This window comes from Parasteatoda tepidariorum, chromosome 5 (assembly GCF_982258835.1).
Source record: "Parasteatoda tepidariorum strain Cologne lab strain chromosome 5, Ptep-v5.0, whole genome shotgun sequence".
NCBI classification, from domain to species: domain Eukaryota; kingdom Metazoa; phylum Arthropoda; class Arachnida; order Araneae; family Theridiidae; genus Parasteatoda; species Parasteatoda tepidariorum.
Window position 1 is genome coordinate 64612557 of NC_141759.1, and position 23739 is coordinate 64636295.

At 31.7% G+C, this 23739-nt stretch overlaps 2 protein-coding genes across 6 annotated transcripts in view; one reads left to right on the forward strand and one right to left on the reverse strand.

The window, feature by feature from the left end:
- Window positions 1–23739, forward strand: part of LOC107442501 (angiopoietin-1) — a 76994-nt gene that overhangs the window by 3274 nt on the left and 49981 nt on the right. Inside the window, exons 2-3 of the mRNA XM_021147508.4 lie at window positions 6679–6887; window positions 23183–23463. Of these exons, the coding sequence (XP_021003167.1) occupies window positions 6679–6887; window positions 23183–23463 (490 nt within the window). The remainder of the gene's footprint in view (window positions 1–6678; window positions 6888–23182; window positions 23464–23739) is intronic.
- Window positions 13720–23739, reverse strand: part of ctrip (E3 ubiquitin-protein ligase ctrip) — a 37258-nt gene continuing 27238 nt past the window's right edge. For all 5 annotated transcript variants that reach the window (XM_016056084.4, XM_016056086.5, XM_087164117.1 and 2 more), the window contains one exon: window positions 13720–21854. In XM_016056084.4, coding sequence (XP_015911570.2) covers window positions 15677–21730 — 6054 coding nt within the window. In that variant the 5' untranslated portion in view covers window positions 21731–21854 and the 3' untranslated portion in view covers window positions 13720–15676. The remainder of the gene's footprint in view (window positions 21855–23739) is intronic.

The following is a 23739-nucleotide window of genomic DNA, read 5'->3' on the forward strand; positions in this document are numbered from 1 at the left end:
TGTTCCGATTTTGCAATGAAATATTAGTTTTCATGGGATTGAGATTAACATAGGAAATTCATGGCACTTTTAATTAGAAGTTAAAAGATTTTATTTACAAATACAAAGATTTAAAAGATTTAATTTAAAGATTACAAAGATTTAATTTTTATTTACAGATTTAAAAAAAATTTTTTTTTTAGAAATTAGAACATATTTTACTTCAGAAAAACATACATCCTTAACAACCACTCGGGACACTAAAAATTATTTTTTGTTTAAAAACAATAATTTACATGAAATCTATAAAAAAAATTGTACTTGTCCATTTAAAATTATAGGTAATATATTGAACATATTGAACATTTCACATTTTAATTATTTTAAAACAAAATACAAGAATAATTATTTGAATAAAACAACAAATCAGAGACAAGTTTCTTTGCAGTTTTAATCACTTTTAACAATGAAAAAACTGATATCTCTAAAACTGATATCTCTTTAAAAAGGTTAAAATTTTGGCTATAATTAAGTCTATTAAAAATTGAAATAAAGGAATTGCTATGGAAAAATCTGCATAAACAAATAAATTCTAGTAAGACAAATAAATTCGTGATATAAGTCAAAAATCGTTAAATAAATTCGGGAAAAAAAGCGCTTTCAACAAAATACTAAAATGGAGATCTATCGATAAAGACTACTCACTTCTGCCTAGCTTATACTCTCTCTGGTTATTTCAGCTTCCGTATTTAAAAGCGCTATATGTTGAGCCATCTCAGCAAGATCTGGCATGTGACATTTTTAGCGGCAATCATTGGTCGATTTTCTAGCGTTGCCATTCGGGGAGTTGTAATGAGGCTTTTTTTTGTCGCCGTATATATATATATATATATATATATATATATATATATATATATATATATAGAGAGAGAGAGAGAGAGAGAGAGAGAGAGAGAGAGAGAGATTGCATTTTACTGCGTCAGTTTCTTAGAATTATTTACTAAATACTATCATCAATTAATTATCTATTGAATGTTAAAATTTATTGCTTTTTCTCTTGCTCAACAAAAGGGATCGTCCAATTGAATGCATAATATCAGAAAGGTGAGAGCAAGACACAGTGTACTCAAAACAGTATTTTCCTAACACAATTTTAAGTATGAGCATAAAATAAATTGATGCAAATGAATATAAACTTTAAAAAACAAAAACAAATTAAAACCCAGAGAAAAAAAGCCGAATAATCTGTAGAAAAACAAGTAATAAGAAAAGAAAAAAATAATTTAAATCAATTCCTTCTCAGGTCAAGTAAGAAAAATTTATTTTAGTTAATTTTTATTAAGTAATTACGATTTTTTCTCCCATATAAAACTAAAATTAATTAATTAAATTTAATTAATGAATTAATGTTTGAAAAAACTGTATTAACATTAGGCTTTACTCAAAAGTTTACACTACAAGTTTAAAAAAATTTATTTGAACTTGCGTGGATAAATAAAAAGTATTTTATGAACGATTTAAAATTTGAACAAGACGTATGGAGATTGTGAACTAATAATAGGAATTGAATAAAAAGGGGTAAAGAATCTGAATTTACTAAATTAAAATATACGAGAATCACTCGGATATTTTTCACTGACACCTTTAAATATATTTTTAGAATCCTTACTGACAAAAAAAGTGTACACATTAATATTAAAAATGCAAATTAATAATTAAAGGCAAGGAAAATACCAAACTACCATGAGATCACTATTACAATGCATCTTAATTAATAAACCATAAGTAATAGAATCAATGAAGTAAACATGCACTTTTACTTTTGTGTTTTACACAGTTACTCAAAAAAATATGCTCAACATTTGTAATTTTTGATAATCCTGAGACATCAGATTTATAAAATAACAGCGATTTTTACTTAATATACAGCTTAAAAGAAATCAAACTCATAAATGCAACAAAAAAAGTTTTAAAAAAGTATAATTAACAAATTAGTTTCTTCTATACTTTTAAATTATTGCTTTTCAGCATTTTTTTTTCTTTTGCCTATTTCTGGAAATTTCTTTTCTTTTTCTTTGCAGTTAATTCCTTTTTCTTTTATTCGTGAAGCAAAATCCATTCGACTGAAACAATAAGTTAATAATATGCCATAGAACTATGCAATAATAAAATTTATCTTTTTAAAATTTTTCATTGTAATTAAAATTTTTACCCACGTGGTAAAACCGATTGCATTTTCACACAGACAATCGATTTCTTATGAGTAGAGCCCGGAAGTTCAGGCAAAATGCCATAAATGCCCTTTTCTGCCTTTTTTAAACGTTTTCTTCTGAAAATGCCTTTTTCTTTCCTTTTGTTCATAAATGCCTATTTCTGTCTAATTAAAAAATTTTCTGCAAAGCTTTTTGTGCTTTTGAACGAACATAAACGCAAAATGAATAAATTTTGAAGTACAGAAATGGTTGACTGTCATCCGACGTATTGTAATGCATTTATAGAGATTAGGACTTATTCCTTTGGTCTTATTAATATTTCCTCTCCGTCTCTTCGTGGCGTCACCTTCGTCGTGGCGTCAGAAAACGTGGCGTCACCTTCGCCCGATGCGCTTTGCAAGGAGAGAGAGAAAGGGAGTGAAAAGATTGGAGTTATTTTTACTTACAGTCAATAGGAGTTATTTTTACTTACAATCAATAGAATTTATTCTTACTTACGGCCCATATAGCTCCATATAGCCTACACCATCGAATAACTCGTATGCTCTCTTATCTACAAAACGAATTCACCAAGCTGGTTGAGCACATTGTAGCAGGAGCACGAAAAAGTTTTCTAGTACTAGTTATTTCAAAAATGCCTAAAGTAAAAGCCTGCACAAGCAAAACTGGACAGTTTTGTGAAAGAATTTGGATCGGATGTGCTTTCTACTGATGGGAGCATTCTATTTCGTAAGGCATGTGAGAAGTCAGTAAATTTTGAGAAGAAGTATTTTATATCTCAGCACTTGGAGACATCTAAGCATAAAACAGCAAAAGATAAAAAAGATGGGAAAACACCGACTCTGATTCCCACCTGTTTTCAATTATCTTCTCGCAAATCGGAATTTGCAATGGATTTATGCAGATCATTTGTAGATGTGGAAACTTGAAAATAAAAGCATACGAGCTTTTTTACAAAAATATACGAATCAAAGTGTGCCCTGTGAATCAACTTTAAGGAAAACTTATTTAGATGACTGTTCCACCGAAGTTCTTAAAACTATTCAAAATGAAATCGGAACGAAAAACATATGGCTATCTATAGATGAGACGACAGATGTAACTGGACGATATGTTGCGAATGTTATTGTTGGTGTTATGGACCCATTTGAAAAACATAAAATCGTTTTGTTGACATCTGAACAGTTGCAAAAGTTGACATCTGAACAGTTGACATCTGAACAATTGCACAGTTGTTCACTAATGCACTGGCTTTACTTTGGCCAAATGGTACTGAGCATGAAAGAGTGCTATTATTTCTTACAGATGCAGCGTCCTACATGAAAAAAGCTGGAAATGCCTTAAAAGTTTTATTTCCTAATATGATCCATCTAACGTGCCTTGCTCATGCATTGCACAGGATAGCAGAGGAAGTAAGAGGTCTCTATCCTGAGGTAGACTCGCTTGTTTCTAGTGTGAAAAAAGTATTTCTGAGAGCCCCTTCAAGTGTTCAAAGAAATTGCACCAGACATTCAATTACCTCCTAAACCGATCCTTACGAGATGGGGAACATGGATTTCAGCAGTCTCATACTACTGCACAAATTTTGAGGAAGTTACTCGAGTCCTTACCAGCTTTTCGGATGAAGAGGCAATATCCATAAGAAAAAGTAAAAATCTGCTTAGCAGTTCTAAAATAAAAAATGAACTGACTTTTATTTCAACTTATTTTGGGAAGCTCCCTGAAACTATTGAACACATGGAAAAAAGAAATATGTCTTTGTCCGAGTCACTAAAAATTTTCGACAATACTATTGAAGAATTAATGTCTGTGCCTGGACCAGCTGGTGACAGAATAAGGAAGAAATGTGAAAACGTCATCTCTGCAAATACAGACTTTGAATGCATCAAGGACATTGCAAAAGTACTTTCTGATGATACTACAGTTGAACTTACCATGTCTCCTACCAAGGCAAGTTGTTTTAGGTACGCGCCCATAACCTCTGTCGAAGTAGAAAGATCCTTCTCTTTGTTTAAAAATATATTGACTGACAGGAGACAAAATTTCTCTTTTGAAAATATAAAAAAGCATCTAGTTGTGATGTGCAACAACAACCAATCATCAGAATAAATCTGCATACAATATTATTGTAAGTACGAGTTTTCACTTTTTATTTCCCACCTACGCAGTTGAGTTTTTTTTTGTGCAATTATGTCCACTTCTTTTGTACTATTGCTACGACAGTCGAGTGAAATGAATATGTAGGTATACCGGATACTTCTAGCAACTTTTTTTATACCTTGGATACCCATATGGGCTTTTAGGCATTACCAACGACCATTTTGCTCCAATTTTAATTGCCTTTTTTAAGTGCCTATTTCAAGCTTTTTAAATGCCTTTTTGCCTGCCTATTTTTGCATTTTTTATTGCCTGAAATTCCGGGCTTTACTTATGAGGCCTTTACCTGCGCCATCTTGAATTCTAAGTTTAATTTTTAATTTGTATTTTGTCGATAATTTTTTTTTCCTGAACTTTTGATGATGTTGTATTAATACATAGCCTTTCAAAAAAGGTAGAAAATAAAGGGATTGCTTTATTAGATAAGGAGGCATAGCGGTTGATAATGTTTGGAACTTCTATGAATTTTTCCTCGAAACAAAGCAAATAAAATTATACAATTTCTGGTTTTGAGTAAGTAATTTAAAAATACCCGTTTCTCAATTTTTGACTTCTAAAAATTTAATCTTATTGCAACTTAAATTGTTGGAAACCAATTCGGATTACTATTAAAAAAAATTTCGAACGTTAATAGCAAAAAAATAAAGATGTTTATCAAAAACTAAAAGCTGTTAACTAACTATTTAAATATCTTTCAAAAATTGTTAACTGCAGATTTGTATTGGCAAAATTTTGACAGAAAAAATTATTAGAAAATCAAAAAGATCGTATGCTTTATATCTCAAATTCTGATTCGGTATTTACACGTGTCAATCATCAGTTTGTGAAAAATTAATGAAGAGGATTATAAAAATATATATAGAACTTTCCCTCCCCTTCTCCACCCCTTTAACAATTGAGTTTGGTTGGGAGAGGAAAGGCCTTTTAACACTTTTTATAGAGCTCTATCAGCAAGGGAAATAAAAAAGTCGTACTTAAAGTGCTTTACACTTGAAGCAATGCGATGATTTTAAACTATATATATATAATCTTGCCGTGAAGAATTATCTGGGCTATAGAACAGACAAATAATTTTAATATTTTAAAAGTTATTAAACGCTTTCAAAAAAATTGCCAAATTGGTGACATTTTTCCACCTTGATGGAAATTATCAAAACTACTGCCTAATTATCAGTTTTTTTTAAATTTTATGAGCCCAGGCATTGGAGCAAGTTTTTAAGTAATTAAAAATTAAACCCCAAACGCTTTTCTTTTTCACAAAACAGTGGCCTTTGAAATTTTGCGCCACTCTCAGAATAAGCGTAGACAGCGCTGGCTTTAGATAGGCTAAACTTGACCTCACAGTTATGAGTAACAATTGCTAACTCATAGCATTTATAAAAAATAGCATATTGATGGTGTTTTCAGTAGAAATGTAAACAATAACAATCTCGAGCTGTATGCCTGCTCTAGTTCCGGTTAGAAAGTTTGCAGCTGCTTACTACATGTTATTCTGCAAAGTGATATTTCCAAACGGATAATTTCGTTTTCAATAAAAGAAATAAATTAGATAATTTCTGAGCTCAAATCTGCCTTATTTCGTAAGATATTAATGTTATTATGTAATTCTGGTGAGTTTGAAGTGAAAATTTGTTTGAGTTATTTAGAGATATATTGTTAGAAAAGGTGACATGGTTGCTAGATTTTGAATAACTCGCTGTTTTGGCAGTCTTGATTTGACCTCTTCATATAAGTTTATTACTGTTTGTTCCTGTTGCAAGCTGTGCACAATCTTACGTTAGTGTTAACACTTTTAGCATTGTTAACACTTTTAGCATTGTAAACACAAGTATTGTTAACATTGTAAAATTAAGTAATAAGTAATCAAATACATTGTTTGGAAGAATCTCAAGACACAATGATGCCAAATGGCTTTAAAATACAACGGAAACAGTGACCCGGAAATTTAGGCGGTACCGAGCTTGCAGCGCTCCCTAGTGTAGAAAACACCATCCATTATTCGCAAAAAAGCATTATTTTATAGTAAGACGGAGCCTTCGAAAATACATACGTAAAAATAAAAAAATATTACGTGATCAGATTATACCAAATGGAGTCCTATATATTAAACGTTAGGTCTGAGGAGGATAAATTTTATGTTCCAAAACTTTGACCAACCCAACACCGAAAACCCTGTAAAAACCTATGGTCAAGGGAGAAACTTGATAAAAGTGTCAATTTCTCATCAATTTAACTCACTTATTAAAAATACAAACTTATTGAAAATACTTTAAAATTTGTAAACATGTTTACTTAGACACTAACTCGACTTTTCGTAAAACTATTTTAGATTCTAACGTAATGTCAGCAATCCAGCAAATGCAAATTCAACTGAATGCAATAGAAACAGAAAGCCAGCGTCAGAGTTCACGCATTCAAGAAGTCTTGAGAATCTCCACACGGTTGGAAGCCCAGAGGCAAGAACTGATCGCAACTCTAGACAGATCTGAAGCGCGATTGTCACAAAGACTAGAAGATATTAAAGGAGATGCAAGAAAGGTAAGAGAAAAAACCCATTGAACTCCAGAAATAAAATTTCCTAACTTACAAATGAAAATGTCAATAAAATTAGACACGGCAATATTTCACAAACAAGAAATAATAGCGCAACCACAATGAACTACAGTAGCGACTATGCATTTTCGAGAACTAAGACATCAGATCGAAAAAAATGAAAATAGACGCATGGAATATTTTTTTAAAAACTATCCAATGATACCAAACCTCTATCTTTCATTCCAGTCCCAGGGTTGAGGTATGGGGAAACTTTGTAATTTCAAATATGAGTTCTCATTTTTTATTGCAAATTTGGATTCTCCAGAAAAAAAGCGACGTTATTGAATCCATAGGTTTATGCTTCACAGATGACGCTATAGTCGAGGAAATTAAATTAGGGCACGATACAAACTGTTTAATAATGGTGGTATCTTGAGACCCAACAAATTATAAAAAAAATAATAGAAATAAAAATTTTATCGGTATTTTTTCGAAAACGTTTCACAAAATTTTGAAACGTGTCTATTTTTATGTTCTTAATTTACATTTTTTCTGTACTTTATTCCATCCACTCTGTGATCATTTCCTTGAAAATGGCTGTTAAAACTCGATTAATATCAGCTCTGACCTATTTTAAATATGCTTTGAAATCCCTAGCTGTTCACTAGCAAGTTTCTCAGTAAACTTGCATTCTAGATGAAAACATATTTTGGCTGCGTTTGTAAAATGGAACACAATAGAGTCCGACAAACTGGCCACTAATATGGCTCAATTGCAAGGAAACGAGAGAAGCTAGGGCTCGCCAAAATTGCACTTTTAATATGCCTTTAATAACAGCTATGCTTTTATTAACAGCAACAATAGGACAAAGTTTCAGTACTCATGGATCAATACATTCGGCGAAATGAAATCGATTGTCAATCGAAAGAAGTACGAAGTTCTTAGTAGAAGTGGGAAGTTAGCATTAGTAGTACCACAATATTTAACTGTTAAAGCCAGGAAACAACAATAGCATGGCCGAGTTTACACGAGCATCTGATTCTGATACAAAACTTGAATATATGTCTAACTGATGAAAGTCGTTTTTCATCGTTTGAATATGAAGACTATAAAGAATAGTAAAATAAAAAATCATTTTTTTCCTGTTAATTTAGATTTTGGGTATATTTTCTCTAATATAACTTATTTTCAATGGGTTTTTTTTCTCATACACATATATATGGGGAAAAATTTCAATTATTCTTCAAATTTTGACTTTAGGGTGAATATATTATTTTGGCAATCCATGACATAGTTTATATAAAATAAACACGAATGAATAAAATATTACTAATATTTATATTCATAAAAATATGCAAGAAGTAATTCTGGGAATTATTTTTCCGTCAGTTAGGGTAAACTGACCAGTGAAGGAACACTTAAACTTCGCTTGCCTTTTAAAAAATCATATTAATTTCAAAATTCGTAATTTTAGTTAAATGACAGTGTCAACATATTTGTTACTAATTGTAAATTATGTAAAAAAAAATTGTAGAGAACTTACATAATATTGTTTTAAAGTTTTGAAGGTTCAAATAACAAGTAGTAAGAAGACCCAGTGAAGGAACAGCTCTTACCAGTGAAGGAACACAAAATTTCCCAGTAAAGGAACACTTAATTTTGGTTATTTTTTAATGCTCTTTATGAATTTATAAGCCATACAAATATTTAAAAACAAGCCTATTCTTGAAATTATAACATATAAATACTTGGAAAATGTTAACTTTTTTTTGTAATCATAAATTGAAAATTAAAGTGTCAACATATCAACACATACTATTCATTCACTGGGAAATCTATGCCCAGCAAAGAAACATGCCTGTTCCCTCACTGGTTAGAAGTTGTTTTCCGGATTTTTAACATACTTTTGATGCGGAACATCACTAAAGGTACAAGAAAATTAAAGTTTATCTTTTATTTTCATTAACTTAGAAAAAAAACCAGTAAAGGAACACTTGTTCCTTCACTGGTTTTTCATCGTTTGGTGATCCAGTGAATAAACACCCCCTTATCTCAGTACTTTATTATGCTAGGATGCTTAAAAAAAGTAAAACGTAACTTCAATAACTATATTTTGAATTCTCTTTCTCACAGTGAGAAAAATAAAACTATTACATGCAATTAATTCCACTTCAAACATATAAATATAAACACTCACCTTATAATTTTTTCAAGGAAACAATGTGTTACAGAGATAATAACAAATTCAAAAATTTTTCCAGAGAAGTCTAATTGACCAGGTAATCCAAAACATTGCTAGATGACTTCCTATTGTTTGGCAGTAAGCTATTATTACCAATCAATCTAAAGAAAAACTTTCAAATTCTTATTTTTAATCAATATACATGAAATGTTCCTTCACTGGGTAGTGTTCCTTCACTGGTTGGTTTACCCTACTTCGCTTTAACATCTGCTATTACACCTTTCGTTACTTTAGCTCAGTGTTTCCCAAACTTATGACTTTTGTGTACTCTTTCTAAATTTTTCGTAATACTGTACTACCACTAATAAAAAATATGAATGTATTTTTTAAAAATATTTTTATTAACATTTGTTAGTTATTAACTGTTAACTCTGCAAAAAGTAGTCAATAGAAAAATACGTAATCGTAAATTTTCACGGCTAGCTTTGTTTTAAGATAAAAAATTTTAAAATCGTTTGTTTCAAGATATTTCGCATAAGAACGCGTACCCCCGCTAAACTGTCCTCGTACCCCTGGGGGTACGCGTACCACACTTTGGGAAACACTGCTCTAGCTAATTAAATATATTGCAGCAAAATTATCCAATTTCGAGTCTAATGCAGAAACTCTACATTTTTTCAATTTCCAAAAGGTTGAATATCATGAAGTCCTCTTGAAAATTACTTACAAAATCTAGCCCGATTATGCTTTTCTGTTTATTTATTTTTTTACTTAAAGAAGTAAAGAAAAAAATCGTAAAATTTTGAACGAAATGCAAAATTTGAAAGATAAACAAATCTTAAAATATGTAAGGCACTAAAAAAAAATTCTTGTAATAACATTTTCTAAAATATTTCAGAAAATTCAAATTGAAAAATGCCAAGATGCATTGAAAAGTATACGAGAACTGTGTTTGAACAGAAATGAAACATAATCTAATATATATAATTCTCTTACGTGGCTCCCAAATTTTGGCTGTATTTCTTTTCCGCCGGTGGCAACGTTTGCTTTGCTTTGTTTACGTTACTATTTCTCTTACACGGCGAATCGACCAATGATTGCCGCTAAAAATGTCACATGCCAAATCTAGCTGAGGTGGCTCAACATATAGCGCTTTTAAAAACGGAAACTGAAATAACCAGAGAGCATCAGCTGCGGCAATCTCATACTATTAAGCTAGGCAGAAGTGAGTAGTCTTTGTCGATCGATCTCCATTTTAGTATTTTGTTGAAAGCACTTTTTTTTCACGAATTTATTTGACGATTTTTGATTTATATTACGAATTATACTACAGCACATTTCTAATAGGTTTAACGAATTACATGTCATTTATTTGAATTCAAACTTATTTTAATGACTTAGTATTTGCTAAAAAGATGCAATTTTTTTTTTAAAAAAAAAGTTTTTATATGGATTTGAATGATTGTTTTGAATTCTTAGAATTTTGTGCATTTGCAATGTAACTAAGTTAGTAGCGAGCGAAGCGAGCTTGGTTTGTGAAGCAAACCATATAAGATTGCGTAGCAATTTACGGGAGTTGGCGAGCGTCAGCGAGCAGGGGGCGCAGCCCACTAGTTCAGATAATTTCTCTCTAAATTAAAGCTTTTGGAGACAACAATTAAGTCATTTATTCTAATATAAACTCGTAAAATGTATAAAAACCAAAAAAATAATAAAATTCGTTAATAGTAAAACATCGTATAACAAAAATATGGCTCTACATCCTTATTGAACTAGAACAAATTGATTAGTCGAGTAAAATTACTTTTTTTTCTTAAAATTAAAACCAAATATTTTTTTAGAGAAAGCAATGTCCTTATAAATGATACCTGGAAATTCCTCTCAGTACACTTCCTCCTTTTCCTGCGGGAAATGGGGGTGACTTAAGGGCGAGAATGGAATTTCTTCTAGAAAAGCAATATATGAGGTTATCTTTTTTTTTACGTATTTCTTCACACTAAATCGAAGGAGACCAATCATGAGATAATCGGACGAATAGTTTAAAAGTTATAAGGGTTTTATGAACAAAAAAAAAATATATACAAATTTGTACCTATTTACTCACCAGATACATCTATCTAAAAAGTGGAATACTGCTTCCTATGCATTTTTTACGCTTAATCGAATGAAACTTTTCACGAGTGCGTGCGCTTTTATATGCAAAAAATACGATCTTTGACATAACTTATGTAAGCTTCTTACTTTGCTATCTAAACATGTGAGGTTAATTCTCCAATGAAAGTTTTTTTTTATTGAACTGAATGAGAAATAATTCGATTTGACAAGAGGAATTAATAGTTATTTCTTCATAATAAGTGCATTAAAAAATAGTACATTATATTTACATAACATTTGAAATATTAGCCCTTTTGATTCATGTTTGTTCTCATTCGATTATACGAAAAAAAATGCATAGGAAATAATGCCTCACTTGTTTAGATAGCCATGTCAGATGCACAAATAGGTAAAAGCACAAAACTGTGCTTTTTTCTACATGAAGCCCTTTTAACTTCTAAACTATTCGTCTCATTCTATTCCGCATAAAAAAAATACATCAAAATCAAAACCTCACACAATATTAATTTCTTCCCCCTCAAATCACCACTATTTTTTCTTTAAAAAGAGTGAAGCATATTGTTGTTCATTTACGTCGCACTAGAGCTGCACAATGGGCTATTGCGGCGACGGTCTGGGAAACATCCCTGAGGATGATCCGAAGACATGCCATCACAATTTTGATCCTCTGCAGAGGGGATGGCACCCCCACTTTGGTAGCCCGACGACCTGCACGCGAAGTCGAGCACTTTACTGTAGAACAGTTAAACGAGGACCAATACCGTACACCCTCGGTCCCTACGCAGGCTGATCCAAGTGGTCACCCACCCGCACACTAACCGTAGCCAGTGATGCTTGACTTCGGTGATCTGCTGGGAACCGTGTCTTAACGATCAGTCAGTCCACTGCGGGACGAGTGAAGCGGACAGGGGAGTATTCAGCCATCCTTCATGACATATCCAAGCATTGTAAAAAAAAAAAATTGTATAAATTTTTCCAAATAAACACCTTTTTTTAATACAAGTGCGGACAATTAAACCAAAAATATAGCACTGTCTACTTGTAATTTCCGATCAGCTTACAGCAGAGTTTCACTTTTTCGTTACCCACACGAGAAAATAACTACAGTAGGGAACCGATTATCCGGAACGATCGGGACCATCACTATTCCGGATAACTGATTTTTCCGGTTTTCTGAATCGCTGCAAAAAGCCGTTTTTTTATTGTTAAACCCAACTAAAAAAAATTTTTTTTTGGAAATAATCTTAAAAAGAAGAAAAAACGATGAAGTAATACACTAATGATTATTACTAAAATGATGGTAAGGTAAACATCTTTCAAAAAAGAACGAAAAATCCTAAAATCTCATGAGAAAATTTTTTTTTTTTTAAATGGTGGGAAAACTAATCGAATTTCGTTCCGGTTTTCTGATTTCCGGATAGCGGGTTCTGTACTGTATCAATAAATTTGTAAATGCATGTTTAAGCGTATATGCACCTGCTTACTTGTTCGCTATTTTGAATTTCATTTCTTTGTTGCCAATGCGAAATGAAATCTCATTCGTTGACATTATTGACGATATCATTCTACATACACACATTAGTGTTTATAAATATTTTTTTAATTTTTCCGATATTTTGAAGAAACTTAAAAAGTTTCTTTCATCAGAATCCTTCCCTTCTGAGTAGTAGGAACTAAACAAAAAATTCTATTTTCTATGTTAACTGTTCTCCATTTTTCTTTTCTTTCGGTTATGGAATCCTAAAGGCTCGAGCTTCTTTTTGGCGGATGCATATGCAAAACCGAAATAAGCTGAATTATGGTTTTCAAAAAAGATGTATTATAATTTAATTTTTTTTTTATAAACATATACCTTTTTCATAATTTATTAAATATATTGTAATTTTTCATTGTTATTTTGCATAATTAAGATCATATAAACCGAAATATTAAATAAATTATCAGGGTTCCCACTCAATTTCATAAAAAAAATTCCCGGACTTTTCCAAGCATATTTCAAAGGAAATCCATATCATATTTTATCTATCCCATGCAATTTTTCATCAGAAAACTTTGATTTTTTTTTTTTTTATTTGTAATGCCAAATATTAGATTTTACAAACAAATGTAATAGAATGATAATGGGAAAGTTTCACGAAAAAGTGAAATTTTATAAAATACTCATAATAAATGTTAGAATTATTTAACGCGAATCTCAATAACTAGTTACTGTTGTTAACAATTCTAAGACTTGTTATTTCCCAGGTTTGTTTTTGTAAAAAAAAAAAGCAACTTTCCCTGCTTTTTAGAGTTAAAATAAATTCCCTGACAATTCCAGGTTTTCCCTGACCCGTGGGAGCCTTGATTATGGATTGGATATAAATGTAATTATTATTGGTTTAAAAAAAATAACTACTTTAAAAAACTAATTAATAAACTTTCAGATCCCTGTAATCATTTCACCTACTAATGCTAGGATTTTGTAACCCACATTTTGGGTACTGCTGCCCTATCAAGGAAGTTGGAAAATATAAAAAAGAAGCAAATGAAAAAACAAGATTTTCAATACAGTATTTTAATTTACACATATATCAGCATTATGTTGAGCTATATAAATGAATCACATTTCTAAACAGTTTGCATCCCTCAGTAAGAGGTAATTTGAATCCAAAAGCTCTTGTGTTTCAGCCAACATGACAGACACAAAATATTACAAATAAAAAAAAAAAATTTCAGAGCATCCACTAAAAATTTTCCATAATGTTATATGAAAAAGACAGTTAACAAAACAAGGTAATATTGCATAGTGAGGAGTTTGATTTTAAATTAACGCTATGTTAGATTCTAGTTGAGTTGGTAAAATTAAATTAACTACCAACTAAAATATAACACAGAGTACACACAACAATAGCACTAGCACACTTGTAAAATATTTGGCATTACTTTTATTCCAAATGAACATTTTACAAATGAAGTATGCAAGAATGAACATCAAATCCTGCCAATACATTTTAATTCTTTTCCAAAAACAGAACGGATATAAGAGTCGATATCAAATAACTATAACAAATAACATACAAATACATTCTTAATCCAAAGGAGGAAAGAAAAACAAAAACGAAGAGAAAAATAACAAACAAAGCAAAATAAACATTGACGCTTATAAATATTACAATGATCAAACTAGATTACTTAAATAGCACTACTTAAAAATTTATAAGACAAATAACTAAAAAAAAAATTTTATTGAAACAAATTTAGCATTAAAAATATGTCACTTTAATGTTTCTTTTGTTTACAGTGCATTTTAACCAAATTCAGATAGCAACTTTACATAATATAAGTTTAAATGTTGAATTTTGAAACATAAAGCATGCATCAAAATAATACCAATTAAGTTAGGGGAAGATAAAAATTTCAATTAAAGCATAATATAATCCATAAGTTTAGCATGTTTTGATGAGTTAGATGATATTGACCTTAAGTTACATTTTAAGATAGGTTTATGAAAGAAGAAAGATTTAACAAATTCATTTTAATTTTTGTATACTGATAAAAATTGTAATTGAAGCTTTACATAAGTTTAAATAATTTTATGTTTTAATAAACTGGTTAAATCTCACATACTTACCTTAAAATTACATGAAAAAAATAATAAATTTAAAAAGATTATAATTAAAAAAATGAATTTAGACAAAAAAACTATAAAGAAATTAAAAATATTTAAAATCAAATATTTTGAGGCAAAAACACAAATTAAAAAATGAAAAACTTATCTCTTTACACTCATTTGACAGAATTTGTTGCTAGATTGGTCTGATATAGATCTTAGCAGTCACAGACCATTAATTTTGGATACTGCACTTTAATTTTTTCAAAAATACTCAATAAGACAAATTGAAATCAAGTATGAAAATTTAGATTCATTAAATTAAAATGTTCAGAAATAGAAATCTATCACATAAAGATAAAACTTTTCTGAAAATGTGACATTTTAATGCTTAAAATTTATATACAACATAATTTCATAAATAACATTAAATAACCAAAGCGTTGTTTCTGTTTAAAATTATAATGAATTTTTAAAAAGAAGAAATAATTGAAGCAAAAACATTAAAACACAAAAAGTATATTTTAGAACTATATAAATAAATGAAATTTTAGAGCTTACACATTTCATTTCTATAAATGCAATTAGTTAATTGCAGACACAGAAATCTATCATATTAAATGCATATACAATCAGATATTTCAATAAAGATAGCAGTAAAATATTATTCACTGATCTCAACATCCAAAATTTAATTTTTTGAGCATACATGCTATTTCAAAGTTTAGATTATCAATAGAAAAATGTGATTACTCCAGTATCCTTGTACAGTGAGAAAAATAAATCAGATTACAATAAGAAAAATTAGCATTTCAATAAGTTATATCAGTCCTTAGGTGTAAATGTTATTTCAGGTCCTTAAAATGAAGTCAATTGCTTTTGCACTTATGTCCGACAATCTATCTATTAGGACAAATGGAAAGAAAGTTGGCCTTCACTAATAGCAATTTCAAGTTTTTCTCTCATTATTTCAATGCTAGTATAATCAGGTAGTTTAAGATAATTTACACAAGTCATTACAGATGGCAGGTAGTTATTGGAATCGGAATCATCATCAGATGTCTTTTTCACTATAGTAAGAGGTGGGGAGAGGGATTTTAATCCACCGATTGGCAGTCTTGGAGAACCAGTGACAAACTGGATGAATTGTCTTTGTTGCATAGCATTGTAACTGCTTAAAATTTCAAACAGGAATCTGATTGCTTGACTGTCTAGTGTGTAACCATGGTCAGCTCTACAGCTATCAGTTAGGCTTTGAACATCCCACTGGTGGTACACACTTCCACAGAAAATAAAGGCCAATTCCTCGGGGTAGAAAACTTGTAAGCGGTTCAAAGAGAAAACAGAGTCAAATCCTTCTTTGAAAGCTTTCATTTGTTTTGACACACCTTCAAACATGGTCCAGTGCTTTAAAAGTTTCAGATAGCACTCTAAGTTATGAATGGAAACCCCAGCATCTTTGCCACCTTTCTTCAACTCTATATTTGCATAGCCAGGAAGAGTAAAATCTAAGCTCAAATCTTCGACTGGGCAGCCATCCAATGTAATTTTCAACACCGATGTTTTCACTATGGTCGAGCTCAATGATTTGTCATTTTCTAGCTTATGTTTTTCAATCACCATTTGTTCCAGTTTGATGATATTCTGTGCTAGACTCTCATCCACAAATTGTAAATCAGAGAGTGATAAATACTTTTCTTGGTTTAACATCCACTTATAAAATGCAAGGCTAAGAGGAATATCGATTAACCTTGAATCCATTATAGCTTTTGCCAAAAACTTACCTAACAATTTAAACTTATTACAAATTTTGGTAAGTGAGCTGCTTCTGGTATTTCTTGATAGAGGCATAGGAAAAAGACCTGTGGGGCTGTGGACATAATTTGTAGAGAAATCTCCTTCTGGGCAAGAAGTCACAACATGCCACATATTCAAATCTGATCTTTGCAGTTCTTTAGAAACTAAAGCATAAAACTCTAAAGTTGGCCCTAATCCTGTCCCAACTTCATTTTTGTACTGAATCTCCAGCATAGTTTTAGATTCCCCATAATCTTGCAGAATGGTTTCAGCTTGTTTCAAAATGCTGCTCCTTGATATGGTTCTTTTCCTTTTGTCTAATCTGGGAGTTATTTTCTCACTGTTTGTAAGTTCAGGAACTGTATCAATAAGTCTTTGCAATGCCCTTTCTCTGTCAAATGAAGTAACATAAAATAAGAGGTGTCTGGTTTCAAATGGGAAAAGAAATGGAAAATTATAAGCAATATGAGACAGCCAAGGTGGTATATTCCTTGTCATGATAGCTAATGGGTCTTGTAATTGGCGATTAACTTTGAGAGTCAAATCGTTATTAACAAATGCGGTTTGTGGTACGATTGATGCCCAAGAATTTTTCTTATACAGTAATCCCCAATGATAACTCAATCCATGTATAACTCTAAGCAAATAAATAACTTCTAATGATGGATCCTTAATAGTGTCAAGACCTGGCAGTTTAGGACTGAAAGTTGTAGGGAAAACAACTTCAGGAACAGTGCCACTTTCCCACAGTGAATCTTTCTTGTCTTTGGACAATTTACTGCGTTCAGATGAGCTTTTGCTAGTATGACCTGAACGACTAGAGCTTTTCTTTTTTCCAGTACTATTATGGCTAGTACTGGCATCATTAGCAGAAACACTCTCAGCCTCTTCAGGAGGAACAGGACGGTACCAAAGAGTGTGGGTTTTTAACCAAACTGATGCATAGCCTACAGGATATTCTCCATCAGTGTGCTGAGAGTTTGAGCTCTGAGAGTCTGCATTTCCATATTGCCTAACAGCTTGATATAACGTCATATTATAAGGCAAAACATTTTTACCAATTAGAAATTGTAACTTTGGAGTTCCATGGCCATGATCCATTCTGATATCAGCCACAACTAAACCCCCATCTTCATCAGAGCTATCATCATCATAACTTAAATCACTTTCACTTTCATCATCATCTTTAATAGTACCATAACCTTGATTAACTAAATAACGGTCAACATTTTGAATCGATGCTAAAGGATCAACCATAACTGGACCACTATGCCACTGCCTAAGATTCGTGCAGGAAGGGTGCCGTTGGAAGAGACATTTTAACTGGTGCATATTAAAAAACTTTACAATACTAGATCCAGGTCTACCAGTGGTTCCTATTGATGATTGATCAAAAACTTTAACTGGAAACTGCTCTAAGTGACTAACACAAGCACCAAGTTTTGTTAATAAATTCAAAAGAGGCGCTGTATTGATATTTTCCGGTACAAATTCTTCTCTTATGGTCCGAGGACAGTTTATAAACACATGAAGAAATGTTCTCAAACGATCTTCAAGTGGTTTCGACCCAAATGGTAAGTCATCTCCTTGCTGAGTTGAAAGATAAGCCATGAGTTTTTTCACTAATCCACTGTGAATAAGCTCAAAAGAAGAAATGTCATTTTTTGTCACTATTTCTGCAATCTCTTTCAGTGGTTTTAATCCACAATCATCCATAGACTCCATGCTTTTCACAGCTTCAGTTAAAGTATTTAATACATTGATAACTGGATGTGAATTTATGATGTCGACATTAAAATAAGTTTCATCAAATTTTTGTGCCTGTTCTTTAATCCAGGTATTTATTTTTTCTCTACTCTCTGTGGTAACTGCTATGGTGGAACTATACATGGCCCCAGACTCTTTATCTGCAGCTCCAAAGGTACGTTTAATATTCATATATCGCTTTTTCAAAACATCTCTGATTTTTGAAGCAACATTTGTGCTAGAAGATTCATCCTCTTTAGCAGCTGGTGAAGATGATGCACTGAATACAGAATGTGAAGAAGATGAACCACACTGGGCCCCTTCAGATTTATGAGAATTTTTATCAGACGAATCTGAGTTAGAGGTATGACCAGGAGTGACATGATTAGATGTTGATGGCAAGTTGGATTCAGGAGTATTTTCAATTTGCCAGGATTTCACATCAATCTTAGATAACACTCTAATTTCATGCAAGACACCTTCTCGAACAAAATGAACCCTAAAATCTGTTGGAAGTTTCCACATTAAGATTTCTGAAATTTGAAGGGCAGATATCACATTACGGAATTCTTGGGATGCCAACATGGAAGCTACATGTCTAGCAATGTTTTGGTACTTGAGCACAGATTTTAAAACTTCTGGAGGGGCAAAGTAGATCATTCGAAGTAAAGCTCTGATGCATTTGTTTTTCACTGCTGAACCAGCAGAACTACAATACATTTCATATAGCACTGGAAATAATACTGTAATGCTTCCTGTTACTAAATCAACATTATCATCAAAGAATTCAGCTCTTAGCGGAGCAGCAGTTTTCTCAGCAGAATTTCTAACATACCAACGAGGTTGTCGTGCACTGCTACTGGAAGGATCAGAGTCAAATTGTTCCATAGAATGAAGTTCTGCAACATTTAATGAGGCTTTATCTGGAATATAAAGACGGACTTTCCCATACTGAGCTTCATCAATAGATTCACCATCTTGCCTCTCTCTGAAATGCCTAATACCTGCTTCATCACGCCATTCCATTAATACTGTACTGCTAGAAGCAACTTTCTTTTTAGCTTCAACAACCAGAGCGTCAACACTAAATATAGGATCTTGAGGTAAGCATGGCATCAATTCGCAAATTAGATATGAAAGCTCGAAGAGTTCTTGTGGACTTCGAGGAATTAGCTCAATATTTTTCGAATTGTCAGATGATCCCACTAACAAATATTTTAAGGTTTCAGAAAAATTATTTTTCAAGAGGAAGACAACAATATCAGAACAAGCAGAACACATTTGTGCCAACATGTGAATTACACTAGTGAAAGTTTGAGAGCTGATAATCGGTGGTGAGAGAACTAAAAGCTGTTGGATATTAGACAAGAGAGTATTGCTTCCAATTTGCAAAAGGCTATCAGGATCTTTCTGGAAGCTTTCAACTAGTCCAGCAAAAGCTAAGCAAATGCTTTCAACTGACTTCTCATCTTGTCTTGTTAGCCATTCACTCAAAGTGGAGAGAGATTCTTGAATAAGACTGAATTCTGACAGCACTAAATTCTGACAACAGTTTGATATAATTGCGAAAGCAGTTCGCTGGGCATTTATAGAAAAGAAATCTAAATATATAAGGCAAGCAGCAACACCCTTAGCTTGCAAAATGGGTTTACTATGCCACTTTGATAGCATTTTCAAGGCAGTAAGGGCTTGCTCAGCAACATCAATGCACTGAATTACTTGTATTTTATTCAAAAGGACTGGAATAGCTTCCACAACAACTGAAGATGATCGTGGTAATGCCTCCATTAAGTAAGTCAAAGCACGACAAGCTTGATTCATTAATTCAAAATTATATTCTTTAAGCAACAAGTTTATAAGAAGAGGAACTAGCTGCTTTGTAGGAAATCCTATCAGAGTGTCTTCATTTCCCATGACTAGCAACTGACTGATTTCAATAAGAACTTGGAGTTGATGCTCATCATCATCTGCAGATTGTAATTCTTGCACTAATTGCTGAGCTCTACTGCTGGTAGCAGTTCCCATAGACTTCTGGAAAAGTTGTTGCATACGACTTTCAAGAGCACCAAATAAACTAAGAGGTATACGTCTAGAGTCCATTAAGGCTTGCAAACGTCCTATCTCTCCATCAATGGAATCTGCAGCATCTGTAGTATGGCGGGAATTAGAATTACTAGCTGTAGTAGTACCCTGAGCAACAGTTTCTCCATCAAGATCATCATGAAGCAAAATACGTCTTCCTCGAAATGGGTTGGAAATTTCTTCATAACCAGGCATCTCAACTTCTTGTTTAATTGTTATACCATGGAAAGCACTTCCTAATGACCCACTAGCACCAGACACAGGTGACTTAAATAAACTCTCAGTATCACTACTACTATCTCTTAAATTTGAAGATTTGCTGAATTTACATTGGTCCTTACTAGATTCTTCATCTTTCTCAATTTTTATTTTTAAGACTTGGTGAAGATCATGTGTACCACTCACACCTGGTTCACTATCCAAAGGTGTTTCAATAATAGCATTAGATTGACAACTTTTAGCTTGTTGCATTGCTGATTCAAGACTTTTTTGCAATTCACTTTTTGTTATAAGCTTCCTCTCTGATATATTTTTACCATATAAGGTTTCAAACTTTTGCATTTTTGCTTCAACTGACATGTCATTTTCATTGTAACAAGTCAAATTTGGAACAGGGGACTCACCTTCAGAAAAATTTGAATTTCCAAAAGATGGATTAAAGAAAGAATCATTATTGTCATCTAAATTACTTAACTTATTATCATTTGAAGTTAACCTATCTGACAAATTTGATTTTGAGACATTTTTGTTAACTGCAGATAAATTAGTGTTTTTAGAGGATGTCTGTGATTCGGCGTTTCTTTCAGGTACAGATCGTCCAGATATGTTAGGAGATCTTACCTCATTAGAATTGCAGCGAAGATCATTTGCTTCATAAGAAATAGAAGGAGGGTCATTCAACTCATTCTTGGGAGCATCTGAATTGTTGCTCATATTTGATTTTTTAAGCTTTTTCGCTTTGGAGTTAGATTTAACTTCCTTTGTAACACTTTTTGAGCTTTCTCCTAATGATTTATTCTCTTCACCTGTAAAATGCTTTCGCTTCAAGCTATCCTCAACAGGTGCCGGAGAATCACTGTCCATGGAGCTCGTAGCAGGTTCTACTTTTTGCAAAGCAATGCTCCTACTTTTAGAGCGAGTAATAATTGGGGAACGAGAAAGACTCAAAGAAACTGCACTTGACAAAATTTTTTCCTTTTTGGGTTTAGTGACCTTGTTCTCAGAAACAACGGTCCTGTTTCTTAAATATTTGGTGGTCGCCTCCTGTTTGCTTTTCACCTGCCGTGAACTTCCTTTTTTACTCTTACATTGAGCGGCTATACACTTTTTCGGCATAATCTATAATGTGCGTTTAGGAATCTCTAATAACACTTTGTTCATTTTGGTGGCACTTTATATAAAAATTCCACAGAGGATATTTTGATTAGAAGATGAGGAAACAAAACTGTTCATTTAGAATCTGAAAAAAAAAAAATCAAAATTAATCTTTTTATAACAAAACATAAAAACTACGCATCACAAGTTAACTACAGATAAACTAGTTAGAAATATGGGAATTGGTATCAGATTAAAATGCCTATATTTATCAACTTTTTTTTTAAAATAATTACTTAATTTTATTTATACTTTTGATACACATGGTGAATAGTATTGTTGGATGAAGGTTAACCATTAAAATTTGTTGATTTATTTATTTATATACTAACTAAAAATTTATGTTAGTGCTATTCAGGGAAGAGAAATCTACATATTTTAAGTTCCCATAAACTATTACCCCAGGAATGTACTGCAATAAGATACACTGTTTAAATTTACAAAAATAAAATATACATTTCACATATTTAAAAAAATAAGGAATTACATGCAATTAAAAAAAATTAATGAGCTCAATTAAATTATTCATAAAAACTCTAAACTAAAAAAATACACAACATTGGAATGCATTGGGCTTATTTTTACAAGAGAAACAAAGTTAATATGCATGACATAGCAATAAACTATAAAAAATAAACACATTATGAAAACTATGGGTTGGAGCAAACATACTAATAACCATCAGACTTAAATAAAATTAAAAACTTTCTTCAAACACAAAAGCAAAACTTTCTGCCCACATTGATTAATTCTTGTAATTAGTTTCAACCTTTTCACAACCACCTCATTTTGGCGGAATTGGTTTAAAAAATCAAGATTTTGTAAAAAATGCTAACACTTTATTCTTACCACAGGGATATGCTTGGTAAAAAAGAAAGTTATAAAATCTTAGGAACTAGCTTCTTATTTATTGCATTTACTGCAAAATAAAAATAAAAACTATTTTCTCATTGACATACTTGAGCACTTTTTAGAGATATTCACATATTTGTCACTTCACAGTAAAAATTTAGCGAAAATCGTTTAAAAAATTTCTATAATTTAATAAAACAAATTGTGAAATAAACACTAAAGCAGTAGGTATGTTGATATTGTTTTCTTTAATATAAACATTAAATTAAATATATATATATTAACATTGTCTTTGAGCTTAGAGCAAAAATACTCTATCAATTAGCATAATTTACGAGTAAAGAAGGGATGAATTTCAACTTTTTCTTTAATGAATCCTCCGGCATAAAAGTAGCATAGTAATACGTTGAAGAAGTTAAGTTGAAGCCAAGGGAATTATTCCAGTCGCCTTGGCTAGAATAATGCTGGACTGAATTCCCTTAAGAAAATATATAAATAAACATAAAACATCTGTGCATTTAATTTAATGTATACAAAGTTTTTTTTAACATCTCTTTGTAGATTATGACTTTACAAGATGTTACAAGAGAGGATGTGGATAAAATGCAACAGAATCAACTATTAACTAAAGTGTGGATAGAGGAACAATTTCGCAGCCTTGGACATACTGCTAGCCATACAAGACCTGAGACGCCAATTGATGCGGTTACCAATACAGAAGCAGTGGCAAATCTTCAAATTCTACAATCTACATTACAGGGATTAAGACGAATGACTGATACAATACAGTCAACCATCACCACTATCAAAATAAATGTCACAGACATAATCAATATTACAAGGTAAGTACAATTCAGTCGTAAGATATATATCTACCATTAGAAATCTATCTTTAACGTCTTATGTTTTAATACTAAGTTTGTATAGTTTAAGGTTGCACAACCTTCATAGAATAAGGTGAAAGCAAATAATATTTTTATTATTAAGAGTAATAAAAACAAATTATCCAAAAATACTTATAATAAAACCATTATGCTTTTTGACATTTTTGAAATAAGCACTTAATGTTTTGCATATTATGTTTTCAATAAAATTAAATTATAACAGAACATTTACCA